Here is a 14,697-nt window from a genome sequence, read left to right on the forward strand (position 1 = left end):
GTTCATCACCTAAATCACTCGCATCAATATCGCACATGTCATCATGTGTCAACACTGTGTCTAGTGTCCTGCATTGCTGGTGTAGGTATTCTTCAGGTATAGAGAGGAGTTTTGGAATATAATACAACATCCCAAATATACTGCTGTGTTCCTTGAGCTACATGAAACATTCTTTAACTGACTGTGTTGCAGAATCTAGCACCTGGTTAAAGAATTCAACTTTGAATTGTTGTTTGGGGTCTCATGGGATTATCCCGTGCCTCATCATCAAATTGTCTTCTTCGATGACTCTTGTATTGTTGAATGGATGGGAAAATAGCTTCAATGTGACGTTCCTTTGCCAACTTCTGTGCACTCTGCAAAATGTTGTGAAATCCCTCATCTGACCGGTAAAACTGGAGGTCTGACTTTGCTTTGTCCAGTTGTTCCATTTCTCCAGATATATCAAGGTCAACACATTAGAGTCTCTTGCTTACAACATTTATTTCAAACAGTATGTCATGCCACAACACTAAGCCACAAAGAAATTTGAAGTTGTTGTGATTGGGTGGTTCCCAGTGAGTCTGATGCTGGGTAGAAATCATGGGACTTCGATCCAATGTGATTCAGTTCAATTCAGTAAAGCTTTATTCAACATATGCACAAAGAGAGCCCCTGATACAAAGAATCAGGCAGAGTCCCTCCCAGCAAGGAGCCCCTCCCCTTGCTACTTTATAGCACACGGTGCTTATATAACAACATACATAAAATGAACCTCTAACCAATTAGAGTTAAACAAACCCATATATGGGTTTGTTTATCACATGCTCATAGTGCTCCAGTCCACATGCTGAGCTAACACCCCTCCCCGTGGCCTTCTCCAGAATGTTCCTAGGCCGGTGAGCCACAGCATGCTTCCCTATGCATAAGCACCCTGTAAACCACATTTTATCTAAAATAAACACAACCATACCCTTCAAAGTTATGTATGTTTCTGGTGATTCCATTTCCCTCTGCCACTGTTCTCTCTGTCATAGCATTATCCTCCATAATGACAACTATGGCATCATCTATCTTCCCAATTTGGTGTTTGATAGGCTTTATCGCCTCCACTTGACTTTCCCATGTGGCACTCAGTAGTTTCAGTGTCAGAGAGGATGTTCCCAGATGTTGCTTCAAAATTTGCCATCAATGAGTTGATGCAGTGAAAAATACAAAGATGCTTTGAATTGCATTAAAAAATTCAGCAGCCTCACTAGAAGCTAATGCTGCATCACTGACCACCAAGTTCAATGAATGAGAACTGCATGGGACAAAAAAAGCTCTAGGATTTAACTCTCAGATCCATGTCTGCACTTCTCTGTTCTTTCCTCTCATGTTGGCACCATTATCATAGCCCTGACCTCTCATGTCAGCTATCACAATTCTCGCATCTTCCAAATTTTTAAGAAGCACATTTGTCATACCAGCTCCTGTAGTATTAGCAATGTTAATAAATTCTAGAAAATGCTCTCTGACAGTCACCATTGCAGGGACATTTTCACTAGGTTCTGTTGTTGTTACAAAACACACCATTAAAGTCATTTGTTCCATATGGCTGATGTCAGGTGTGCAGTCCAGAATAACAGAGTAATATCTTGCTAACTTCAGATCTGCCACAATCTTCTGTTTGACTTTTGTTGTCAGTAACTGTATGATCTCATTTTGAATTGTTTTTCTGAGGTAGTGGTGTGTGTACATTTCTTGGGTGGTGACTCTTCTTAGATGCTCCTGGAGTACAGCATCAAACTCAGCCATCAGCTCCACAATTTTAAGGAAGGTTTCATTGTTTGGCTCATACAGCTGATCTGAACTGCCATGCAGTGCTGGGTTTTGGGTAGCAAGCATTCTCACAATGGCAATGAGCCTTTTCAGAACATTTTGCTAGTAAAGAGACTCTGATACAATCTTCTCTTAATGCTAATTTTCTATGGTAGCCTTTAACCTTAGTTTCATCTCGAGCTTTTTCCACCTATGGAATGCTCTCTGGTGATTTGCTGCCTTCTCATGGCATGCCAGATTTCTAGCCAGATTTTTCCAGTCCTTTGTTCCTGTAGAACACAGTGTGGCTGGAACATTGGACTGGAAGAGTTTGCAACAAAAACAGTATGCAGCATTAGGTTTTAGTACATAAGCTATGGCCTCTCCACTTGTCCTACAGTATGTGTTGGATGGAAACTTCTAATTCATTGTCTTTGGCGAACATGTTTTTTCACTTGCTGTGGGCTGTACAAGGAAGTCCCTCAGGCTACTGCTCAAATGGGTCCACAGTTCTGGATCATCTAGATTTAAGGAACTAAACTCAGCAGCAGCCGTTTTCTTGTGCCTTCACCACACTCTTCTCTGGTCTACACCTTTTCTTCAGGAATGTGCATGGTTACATCCATTTGAGATGGAGATATGGATCCTACAGTAGCTGCCAGGTCTCCTGCACTCTGACTAACTGGAAGATCAGGCATCTCCTCATCACTCACATCCCCACTGGGGCCAGAAGGCTCACCGTGAACATTTGTGTCTATGTATCTCAGGAGAGCTCCGTCCTGCTTAAATAGAAAAGCTTCCTTTTCTTTCTTTGTTTTTCTGAATGCTGCCCCAGTGGGGCGTTTTCTTCTTTCACTCATGGCTGCTGTTCTGTGCCAGCTATAGTGGCTCTCAACACTCAATTGAAGGGGACAAATAAGCAGGCTGGCAGCAGGCCCTGAGTGAGGGAAGATATCAGCCTCTTGGACCAACTGATTCCTATCTGCCTGTTATGTCTCTTATACCCTCTTTCCTCCAGCACAGCTCTTCTCAATCTCTGTGCATCTAGAGCAGAGAGAATACATATGCACCAGCAGCAGACACAATTTTCTACACTTTGGGTCCTAGTGGCATCCCACCACAGTCTGGCACCTGAGGTGGCTGCCTCAGTTCACCTCATAGTAAGGCCAGCCCTGATTAGGGGGGAAGATATCAGGCCAGCTGTTATATATGGCTCATTCAAGAAGCTAAGGAGTGTAGAATAGAGTTGGTTGGAATGTTTTCATTGAAATATGCTGTTTTGCTGAAGCTGGAATAGTTTGTAGAGATGCAGATATTTTCATGAAACTTCTACTGGGAAAGATTTTGCATGAGAATGAATCTGCATGTCTGTGTTTATAGCTGGGTGTTTGGGGTCCTAGCCTCAGAGGTAGGAAACCTAGGTTTAAGTTTCTGATTTGGCGTGAAAAACTCTGCTCTGAAACAGACAGAACAGGGACTTTAACCTGGATCTCACACATCCCTGGACAATACCACCCATCCAAAGTCAGCTATGTTTTTGTTCCACTGCAAAACCAATGTCAAACATTGCAGTGAAATGGAATTTTCCTCCTTCTGTCAGTTATAGTAGAGAATGGGATGGGGATGGGGTAGTAAGTTGCAAAAGCAGAAAGAAGTCAAGGGTGTTTTATTTGCTTTCAGAATAAGGCTATGTCTACACTACAAGTGTGACAGCGGCACAGCGGTGGCACCACAGCTGTTCTGCTGTAGTGTAGACCCTTGCTACAATGACAGAAGGGATTTTCTGTTGCTATAATAAACCCATCCCCTTGAGAGGCTAGGGTTGATGAAATAATTATTCCGTTGACCCAGTTATGTCTATACTAGAGCTTATGTTGGCTTAACCCTGTCTGTCAGAGCTGTGAGTTTTTCACACCCATGAATCATAGAATCATAGAATCATAGAAGAATAGGGTTGGAAGAGACCTCAGGAGGTCATCTAGTCCAACCTCCTGCTCAAAGCAGGACCAACCCCAGCTAAATCATCCCAGCCAGGGCTTTGTCGAGCAAGGCCTTAAAAACCTCTAAAGATGGAGATTCTACCACCTCCCTAGGTAACCCATTCCAGTATGACATAGCTAGGTCCACCTATTTTTTAGGTGTAGAGGAGGCCTAAACAGATTTAAAATAGTCTTCAATAATGTCTTGCCTTTTGTTACAGGTTGTTCACAGAACCCTAGCAGCAATGTTGGGCTCCTTGGCAGCTTTAGCTACATTAGCTGTGGTTGGTGAGGTAAGTTGCAACCTTTCAAGTATTCAGTTTATTTCTGTGCATTGTATCATAAATCCACACATACTTATTCGTGTGAAAATGGTCCCATGGTGCAGCAGTCTGTATGGGACTTAAAATGCTGCAAGAACAGTATTTGTGTACTCTGTGAATTCCTGTTCTTGGAGCCATGAAAGACAGATGCAGTCTTGGCTCCAGGTGGGAAAGAAGAGAGCAAGGCCAACTTAGTGGTATGATATTCTGATTTTGCAGGAACTTGAACACAACCATTTTCATCTTAATTCAGATTTACTCTAGTTTAATCTAATTTACTGTGTGATGTAAATGGACCAAGGTGAGGCCTAATCTAACCTTCAATTTTCTTAGGTTCTGCAAACTCTTAATTTTTATAGTTTATGTAAGGTCTATATTAATAGTGCTGGAGCTAGCACTTTTGCTAATGGATAATCTTTTACTCCATCAGGCTATGCAAATCCCATAGTTCCCGAATTTTTACATAAATTGTTCTCCCTCTATAACATTGATAGACAGATGCAGAGTTGTTTGCTCTGAGTTAATTAATAAGTAAAAGGTGATTTTATTAAACACAGAAAGTAGGATTTAAGTGGTTCCAAGTAGTAACAGACAGAACAAAGTAAGTCACCAAGCAAAATAAAATAAAATGTGCAAATCTATGTCTAATCAAACTGAATACAGATAATGTCATCCTCAGAGATGCTTCAGTAAGTTTCTTCTCAGACTGGACACCTTCCAGACCTGGGCACAATTCTTTCCCCTGGTACAGCTCTTGTTCCAGCTCAGGTGGTAGGTAGGGGATTCTTCATGATGGTTCTCTTCCTCGTCTTTGTTCTGTTCCACCACTTTATATATCTTTTGCATAAGTTAGGAATCCTTTGTCCCTCCCTGGGTTTCCACCCCCTCCTTCTCAATGCAAAGACACCAGGTTAAAGATGGATTCCAGTTCAAGTGACATGATCACATGTCACTGCAAGACTTCATTGCCCACTTGCCAGCACACATGTATACAGGAAGACTTACAGGTAAAACACACTCCTCTGCAGACAATTGTCCCTGGTTAATGGGAGTCATCAAGATTCCAAACTACCATTAATGGCCCACACTTTGCATAATTACAATAGCCCCTCAGAGTTATATTTCATATTTTTAGTTTCAGATACAAGAGTGGTACATTTATACAAATAGGATGATCACACTCAGTAGATAATAAGCTTTGTAATGATAACTTACAAGAGACCTTTTGCATGAAGCATATTCCAGTTACATTATATTCACGTTATCAAATTTTTATAAAATGATATAGACTGCAACATCACAACCACAACAACATCTGACCAGCCAACTGCCAAGGAAACCCACCAACCAATGAAAGATACTGAGACCAGAGATGACACCACCTGATCCCTGTTCTGCAGTCTTGATGCTAATGCTCCAAAGATCAGCAAGCTAAAGAATCATTTTTTTTCTCTAAGACTCTGTCTACACTAGCAGTTTTGTCAGGAAAAAACACCCCCCTGACTGACATAAGTGTCATCAAGAAAAGCACCAGTGTGGATAACGAACGCTATGTCAGCTAGAGACAGTCTTCCACCAACATAGCTACAACCGCTCATTGGCATAGAACAGCTACACGGGAAACCTTACAGTGGTGCAGCTGCAATGGTACAGCTGTGCGTCTCTAAGGTCTGTAGTGTAGACATGGCCTAAGTAACCTTTTTCAGTTTTGTTCCCCTTTTTAATCTGCCTGGCAAGAATGTTTGGTGCCTGTATTGATTTTTCTCCAAACATTTCAAAAGTATGAACAAAAGAATGTGTATGTCAAAGAAATAGCACGTGCTTATTCTAAATCTGCAGTAAATCCTAACTTAATTGCTTCATGTCCCATTGGGTTATAAAAGAGTATCTGCTCCCAAAAGGGAAATTATGGGTTGTTGATCACTTTGTATCATAGAGAGGGAGATTAGGTAAGGAAAGAGTTAACTGTAGAAAGACAAGGTAGAAGTTATTCAGTAAGTGGCAACTTTAAGGAAGTCTGGTAACTGGTTCAAGAGCTTAAAAGCAGACTATGACACCTTAAGTTTGTACAAAAATAGATCACGTGTTATATTAAGTCCATCATTTAAGTCTTAGCTGTTTGCATCCTATGATCTGGTCAGTTGTTGATTCCATTCCATTATTGTCAATTTGTTGATTTATTAGTTCAATTTCAACTGAAATTTTGATTTGACAATTGTGCTGTTCAATCCTTAAATAGTCTAGTAAAAAATGTAATAGTTTTAGTTAGATATTTACTTAATTTCAAGTTTGCTTTTATTAATTTGTAATAAATCCCTTACAATCATAAAGCTGTTTTTTTTTCAAAATAGCAAGAAGAGATCACAATACCCTCACCTGGGAAAAAAAATTCATGTCGTAAGGTGTACCAGAGCTCCTTGGCTCTGTCCAAAAACTGATATCTTTATCCCTCACATTTTTGTCATGTTCAGCTATATTAGGCTTCCCATGGGGCCTAAACAAACATATCTACTGGTTATACTGCCTTGGGGCCACCATAGATGATAACACTCCCTCAGTGGTGTTTACTCCTTTCAAATATTTTTATCTTCCCCCATGCTCCTTAATTGACAATTAGCAAAACTATATGTACTTACTAGTTCTTTCAATCTTTGTACATATTCTTGTGACTACTCTTCTCTGAATTTCCTTCAATTTGTGCACAGGTAAAGATGAATTGTCCTATTCTGTTAGCAGAAAGTAAAGTGAAGTGCAGTCTATAAACCAGTTTTCATTTATTTGTGTACAAGAGAAACAAACAAACTAAAAACCAAATGTTTGTGCTAGATAATGAGCCATTCAGGCTGTCAGCATTTTTCAGAGATAATAGAAAAGAGCCCCCTTTGGGTACATTGCAGAAACACTAATTAATTTCTATCACAGCTTATTTAAATAGTTCACCAATTAAGCGGAATTTGCAGTTCCATAGCTAATCACTAGTTAGGTGATCCACAGGATTAATAGATAATTGTATTGTTTGATTTGCAGAGACCAAGCATGGTCAAAGTGGTGGAGTGGATTGATTATGAAACCCTGGCGCTGTTGTTTGGAATGGTAAATAAAATGTAACTTTTGCTCTAAAGGTGCTGGAATAATTGTAGTCAGTGTCTAGCTTTTTCTTTTTCTTTGTTAACATCCTTTTAACTGAGAGATGCTATATTGAAAATTTGGCTTCTTTAGAGTCAGGGGTGGCTCTAGGGATTTTGTCGCCACAAGCACGGCAGGCAGGCTGCCTCTGGTGGTTTGCCTGTGGAGGGTCCACTGGTCCTGCAGCTTTGGTGGACCGCCTGCGGGAGGTCCTCCGAAGTTGCGGGACCAGCGGACCCTCCCACAGGCAGGAACGCCTGCGGGAGGACCACGAGCCTCGGGACAGTGGATCTGCAGGCAAGCCGCGGACGCCAGCCCTCGTGCCGCCCCTGCGGCACTGCCGGCAGAGTGCCCCTCCCTCGCCACTCCAAGCACGCGCTTGGCATGCTGGGGCCTGGAGCCGCTCCTGTTTAGAGTGTTTGAAAACTGGAGGCACTCAAAAACTTGGAGAAAATGAGTCACTTTGGAAAATGGTCTCGGTTTCTTCCCCTCATAAAACAGGGATGATAACTAAAACTGTATAAATGATGGATTTTTTGGTTTGCTGAGTCAAGGTGGAATAACGTTTCTTTTATTGGACCAGCTTCTGTTGGTGTGAGATAGAAACTTTTGAGCTTGCACAGAATTCTTCTTCAGGTCAGAAGAAGGTCAGAGCTCTTTTTCATGGCATTTTTTGGTTTGCTGACAGCTCTGAAAAATTGGAAAAAAAAAAAAAGATTTGATCCAAAATGAATAGGAAAATTGCACAAAAATATCGGTGAATTTGTCCTCAAAATGAGCATTTTAAAGGACAAGAGCTAGAGGAGGAGTTCTCATAATATACTTTAGCCCAGAGTTTAGGGCACTCACCTTGGGTGTTGGAGAGACATCTCTCTGCCTGATGTGAATAGGGTTTTGAAAATTGGGTGTTCCAAATTGCAGGAAAACACCCTAACCACTGGGCTTTGGGATATTCAGATGTGGGGCTCTCTCAGTCTCTTATTTCTGCTGTTCTACTTTGTATAAATAATTAAATATACATAGGACTTAAACTTGAGTCTCCATCATTATAGGTAAGTGTTTTAACCACCAGTCTATAGAATCATTCTCACTCACTTTCCCTGGCCCAGTGACTATTCTCTGTATTAGTAATGACAATAAATAGTCATTGGACCAGGGGAAGAGAGTAAGAATGACCCTATAGGATTTGAACCTTGATCTCAGAGCCATAACCATTGGGCTAAAAGTTAGAAGGAGAGCAGCGGGAGCCACCACTTCCGCCCCTGAAAAACATTTGTGAATTTGTGAGAAAGTCACAAATAGTTTTGGGTCAACCAAAACTGCTTTTTGGGGCAAATAAACTATTAATCAATTTTTTTTGTGCTGATCTCTAGTGATAACATACCTCCCATTGAAAGGATCTTTGAGATCTATAAATGAAAGCCTGCATACATGCCAAGTATTATCACTAAGACAAGATGGGTAATACCTTTAATTGGACCAACTTCCGTTGGGGAAAGAGACTAGCTTTGGAAAGTGTTATCACTCTCATTCCACTGGTTAATTTTATTTATATTAAGCCTTCCTCAAACATACTCGGCTAGAGAAAGTGATTTCCTTTGTCCTAGTTAGTGTTCTGTTGTGAGCCTGAATGAGCAATTGGACAAAAGCAAATACCTGGCTAGACTATAATAATATCAATTATTTGCCCACGTCTACTCCTATTAATCTATGTTGTTCTTTTGTGACTGAAATATGCTAGGGTATCATAAATAGACAAAATCCACTGCCATCTTCATTCATTGCCATTTATGAATTTTAATGACTTCCTGCATCCAGGCAATCTACCTGAAATATGGAAAAATTTAAATAATCTTAGGGAGTTGATGTCTTCTGGACTCTACAGAGCACTGCCGAAGAAAACAATTGTAAACTAATGGCTACTTTTGCTTAGTGAGAAAGTCAGAGAGATTTGTAATGTGTGGTGCCTACAAAGTAATTAGGAATGAAGCTCACACCTGTAGAGAGGCCTGCACAAAGTCTATGCACCCCTTGCATCCTGAAATAAGACCACGGCCCTACTGTGCAGTTGTAAATTTTACCATAAATACCAGTAATAGAAATCTGACTTCTGATACCTGGCATCCTGATTTACATCTGATGTCCTCTCCAAAAACAGGACCAAAATTGTGGCAGAGATGCAGGACTCCTTGTTATAGCAACAAACCAAACTATTCCCATTTTTTATGTGAATAATTCCATCCTTATTTCTTTCTTTTTCTGTAGATGCTTTTAGTGGCCATATTTTCAGAAACTGGATTTTTTGATTACTGTGCAGTAAAGGTAGGTTTATTGTGACATCTTGTATTTATATTACTGCAGCACTCTTACATATTCATTGAACTAATACAACTGCTGTTTAGTCAAACCTATTAGACTAAACCATAAATTTAAAAACATTTATGTAAGGACAATTTACATTTGTCATACTACAAAGTATAGTGGTCAATTTATAATTCTTTAAGGAGCTAAGTGTTAAGGAAGCATTTCAAGAAATGATATTTTTGTAAGTTAAGGCCACAGACCCTGATTCAGTAGGGTTCTTAACCATATGAATAATTTTAAGCATGTGAGTAGTCCCATTAGGGTGGCCAGATGTCCTGATTTTATAGGGACAATCACTATATTTGGGGTTTTGTCTTATATAGGCACCTGTTACCCCCAGTTCCTTGTCCCAATTTTTCACACTAGCTATCAAGTCACCCTAAGTCCCATTGACTTCCTATCCACTGTGTGCAACAGAGCTGGGCTTCATGCATACTCATCTGTGTCCAGTCCAGAGGAGAGTAGAGAGGAGGTGTGGGTCAGACCACTGGGTTTATGTTTATATATGATTTAACGGCCACAGACCTTTGTGTAGGGGTTGAACCAAAGACTCAGCTGTTATTCTATCTGAACAGATGGTAGTGTGGGGTGGCTTAGGCTGCACAGACCATGGGTTGGGAGAATAAATTCAGTCATCCCATTCATAGTTTCCTCTGCAAAACTTGTTTACTTAGATTGTATTCAAGGCAGTAGATTTCCATGTGACTATAAATGGAGGAATGCAGGATTTGAAGTTAAAGCAAGAGAAAACAGGAAACCTGGATTCTCTTCTTGGTTCTGCCAAAAATTCCTTGTGTTACCTTTAGCAAATCACTGACTCTTTCTGTACCTATTTCCTTAGCTGTAAAACTGAAATATTTTCCTACTTTCCTAGAGTAGTTTGTAGCTAAATTAATTAATATTTGAAAATCATACTGAGATCCTTGGATGGCAGGCCCTGAAGAAGTGACTAGTATAACAAAATTTCCCGAGTCATTGTTGCACCATCTTTTATTAAGTTGTTCACTGGTCATTTCTGAAAATGAAGCTGATGTGTTCCATGCCTTTATGCCATTGCTATTTGTTTGGTTTTATTAGGCTTACCAACTGTCTAGAGGCAGAGTGTGGGCCATGATTATCATTCTGTGTCTTATTGCTGCAATTCTTTCTGCATTTTTGGACAACGTTACCACAATGCTTCTCTTTACTCCAGTAACCATAAGGTATTTTATGTTATGCCTTTGGCGTTAGTTGGTTATAGCTAACCATTACTAGTTGGTGTGTGTCAAAATCATATTTGAGATGTTTGTTCAGCAGTTTAAATGGACCTTACAACTGCAAATGCTCTGACTGTAATTACTATCTAGAGCTACAACTTTTAAAGAGTTCAGCTTCCTTATTTTCATGCATCAGTTGTGAGCACAAATCCAAGTACAGATTTAACTGCCTCTGCAATAAAGTAGGTACAGATGCAAATACTCTGAGTTGTGCCCACATTTGAATTGTAATTGCAAATTCTGCAACCCATTTCATTCATGTTGCAAAGTATTATAACTTGAGATAGACCTGTCTCATAGAACTGGAAGGGATCTTGGAAGGTCATCAAGTCCAGGCCCCTGCCTTCACAGGCAGGATCAAGTACTGATTTTGCCCCAGATTCCGAGGTGGCCCTCTCAAGGATTGAGCTCACAACCCTGAGTTTAGCAGGCCAATGCTCAAACCACTGAGCTATCCCTCCCCCCCTGTTGTTCTTACAAACAAGAGTGCTGGAATTTTTGAAAAAAACCCAGCCCCAAACCCCTATTCCTTCATGTATAGACTAATATTCATGCACAATTTTGCCTCCTAATGGATGATTTAAAGAAATTATAATCCCTGCTAATACTACTGGCAATTATTCTGTACTAAAAAACTCTTTTTGGAATAGAAGACTCTGAATTCTATTCTTATTGATCTCCATGAAGTGGATGCAATCCCAGATTAATTTCATATTTCTAGATTAATCATTTTTTTAATTAAAACAGTGACTTTAGTTACAGTAGCTTTCTGGAAACTGCATGTGATATGTAATTACATTTAGTTCATGTGATTATAAATCACTCTTAGTCCTGAATTTAACTGACATTCAACTAGGTAAATCCAGCTAATCCAGTTTAGTTAAAAAAAACTAACTGGGATGGGGAAGATGGTTTTAAATAGAGCATCGGGTGATGTAACACTTGCAGTCCATATCATATTTACATGTATAGAATTGTATGAAGATATGTGGCCCATTAAAATGTAGTTTACAGCAGAAAAGGTCTATTTTGTAAGTGGAATTTATTATAGGCTGGGAAACAGCTGGTGAATGAAAGCTCCATTTATTTGCTGTATGATTATGTTTTAAACAAATCACATCACTTTTACTCAAACAATATTTTTATCACTAACAGTAGGTAAAAATGAGATGGTTAAACAAGCTTCTCCAATTATGTTGTAGAATATTTGGAATTAAATAAAATGTAATTGGTAATGGATTGAAATCCTAAAAGTCTACATATTTTGAAACACTGTTTACACGTAATACTACTGTAGCATTTATTCTGTTTTATACTAACAATTCTGTAACACTGGAAGTAGGATAACATCAGCATATGAAAGAATCTTTTATTTGAATTGCTGTCAGGTGTGCTTCTAAACTAGCAAAATCACAATAATTTCTACTCTAATGGTTATTCTAAAAATATAAGGTTATTATGTATGTGTATATTTCTGAAAATGTCATGCTAGAGGTCATTCTTTTTATCCTGTTGTTGTTCTCCTTAGTCCTTACCTATAATTTCCCAGTGCTATTTTATACTGTTGTTACCATGGAGATGAAGCTACCAGAAAAGTCTACTGATTCCATGACAATGAGGATTCAGACTTTTATCAATGAGGCATAAAAAATGGTGTTCTGTTCTTATCATATTTTGTGGTAAATTGTTTTTAGAAATAATTCAATAAAACTTCTTTAGCTATAACTTATTTTAAAACATATTTTGAATGTCAAGACACTTCATGATTTGCAATGTTCTTACCTGTTTATATGGGAAATTGAAAATCTCGGATAAGTGAACTATAACAGTTTAATCCTATAGTTCAGTTTAACACATTTTAACTATCCTTCACAGCTTTGCTTTTATAGGCTACAGTAAGCATTCTTTTTGCAAAGTTTATCTATGCCCCATCAAGAAAAAATAGTAAAGGACCATTAAATTTGTACAGTTATGCACTCAGAAGTCAAGGAATGACTTGTGCAACTGCATTTCAATGCAGTCTTTAATTACATAATCTCACACTTTTGCTCAAATAATACAATGTAACTTTTTACCATACATTTTTTCCTCTGGAGTCTTAGGTATAGTGTAAATGAGTAATCTCTTGAAATATTTTTATGCTTTTAAATGGACACTATTTTCATTGTGATAACATCTGTTTTAACTTAGGTTTTTACATAAGAAGTTATTTTCTCTCTCTGAGATATACATTTTAATACCATATGGTTAGATTGAGTCATAAACCCAGTTTTGTCTAAGGGCAGTGTGTAGCTGCACTGCCACCCAATCCCAGGAGCAGCCCGGGGACGGAGTTTTGACTGAAGTTCAATTTCTCCTCTGCTCCCATCTTGCTTACAGGGGGACAAATTTATTGTAGCCATTTATAGAATACAGCTTATTTCCCCACTTCATGCTGGCTCATCTCCACTAGTCAGCATGGTTTTTGTTTTTGTTTTTTGGTGGGGGGGGGTGGTCAGGGAAAGAAGGAGCCAAGGCTCCACCCACTTAATTGCCTCCTTGACCTGATGGGTTTAGGAGTGGGTTTTGGTTACTCAGACCCTGTTGCAGAGGCAGAGTGGTGCGGAAAGTGTTAACATAAGGGTGCAGCGAGGCTTTCTCCCCGTTGTTCTCCTTCCTGGCTGCATTAAGCTGGGTCATGTTGTGTTGTTAGTTGGCAGCCATGTGCTGTATATTTTCTTTGCAAAAAGCACCACAGCCACATTTGGGTGCAATGCAGATGATAAGGAAGTATTGCATATCTTTCCTTTACCTGTAGTTAGTCTTTGTCTTTTTAGATTGTAAACTCTCTTTGGGACAGGGACTATGACATTCTGTGTGTCTGTACAGGACCTAGAGATGAAGGATGATCCAGTAGTTAGGACTAAAGTGAGGCAGGGAGACCTTGGGTAAATTCTCTACTCTGCCAGAGCCTTCCTCTGTTGCCTTACGGAAATCGCTTAGTCTCGCTATCCCTCAGTTTCCCATCTGTAAAATGGGGATAATAGCACTTCCCTACATCACAGGGATGTCAAGGATAAATTCTTTAAAGATCATGAAGTACACAGATACTAGAGTAATGCGGCTCATAGAAGTACCTTAGATAGAGAAAATGAGGCTGCAGTCCATATTGTTGGAGTCTGTGGGCTCTATTGTAATCTAAATAATAAATAACAAATTGGTAAAATGAAATCCTGCCAGAGATAGGGGGAACTGTAATTTGTTCACAGCCTGTGTAGGTTTCTTACCTGTGCCCCATGTCAGAGAGCTTTCCCTTCACCCCCTTCCCTGGTTCTTGTCACGCAGACAGAAAGCAGAAGACCGGAAGTCTGAAGTGCAGGCAATGCAATGTTTATTGCGCTTTAGTTCCAAGCAGGCATATTTCAAAGCTCTTCAAACCAGTCAGGCTTATCTCTATACTGCGATAGAGTTTTCCCCTTCCCCTTCCCCTCCCCAAACTACAGTTTTATATGCCAATAGATTCCTCTAGCTCCGCACAGCGATGGAGCTCCCTCTTCCCAGTGCTCTGTTTCCAGCTCTAACACCGTAGAGCATTTACCCTGTCTCCCCCTTCCCAGCTCTGACACTGCCTGTGTCCCTGTTCCTCGTTCCCCTATTCCCAGTCCCCCATTCTCCCATTACCATTCCCACTCCCATTCCCACTCCTTTCTCCTAGCAGGCCCAAATATACCTGCAATGGACACCCTTATAACCTATGGTCATGTTCCGTTCTGGAGGGTTGTGAGTCGGGGTCTTCATCTCACCCCTTTTGTACCCAATGGGAGGGGTAAGGAATGAGGTTGTGCTCTGGTCAGGGGCAGGCATTTATCTTTAATGTTTTACCTCCCCCCA

The 14,697-nt window shown here is 39.9% G+C and overlaps 1 protein-coding gene across 1 annotated transcript in view; it reads left to right on the top strand.

Moving 5' to 3' along the window:
• The window catches only part of OCA2 (OCA2 melanosomal transmembrane protein), a 313,569-nt gene that overhangs the window by 105,755 nt on the left and 193,117 nt on the right, over positions 1-14,697 (top strand). Inside the window, exons 9-12 of the mRNA XM_032768621.1 lie at positions 3,980-4,051; positions 7,109-7,174; positions 9,473-9,529; positions 10,649-10,773. Of these exons, the coding sequence (XP_032624512.1) occupies positions 3,980-4,051; positions 7,109-7,174; positions 9,473-9,529; positions 10,649-10,773 (320 nt within the window). The remainder of the gene's footprint in view (positions 1-3,979; positions 4,052-7,108; positions 7,175-9,472; positions 9,530-10,648; positions 10,774-14,697) is intronic.

The sequence above is a fragment of the Chelonoidis abingdonii genome, chromosome 1 (genome assembly GCF_003597395.2).
Source record: "Chelonoidis abingdonii isolate Lonesome George chromosome 1, CheloAbing_2.0, whole genome shotgun sequence".
Classification (NCBI taxonomy): domain Eukaryota; kingdom Metazoa; phylum Chordata; order Testudines; family Testudinidae; genus Chelonoidis; species Chelonoidis abingdonii.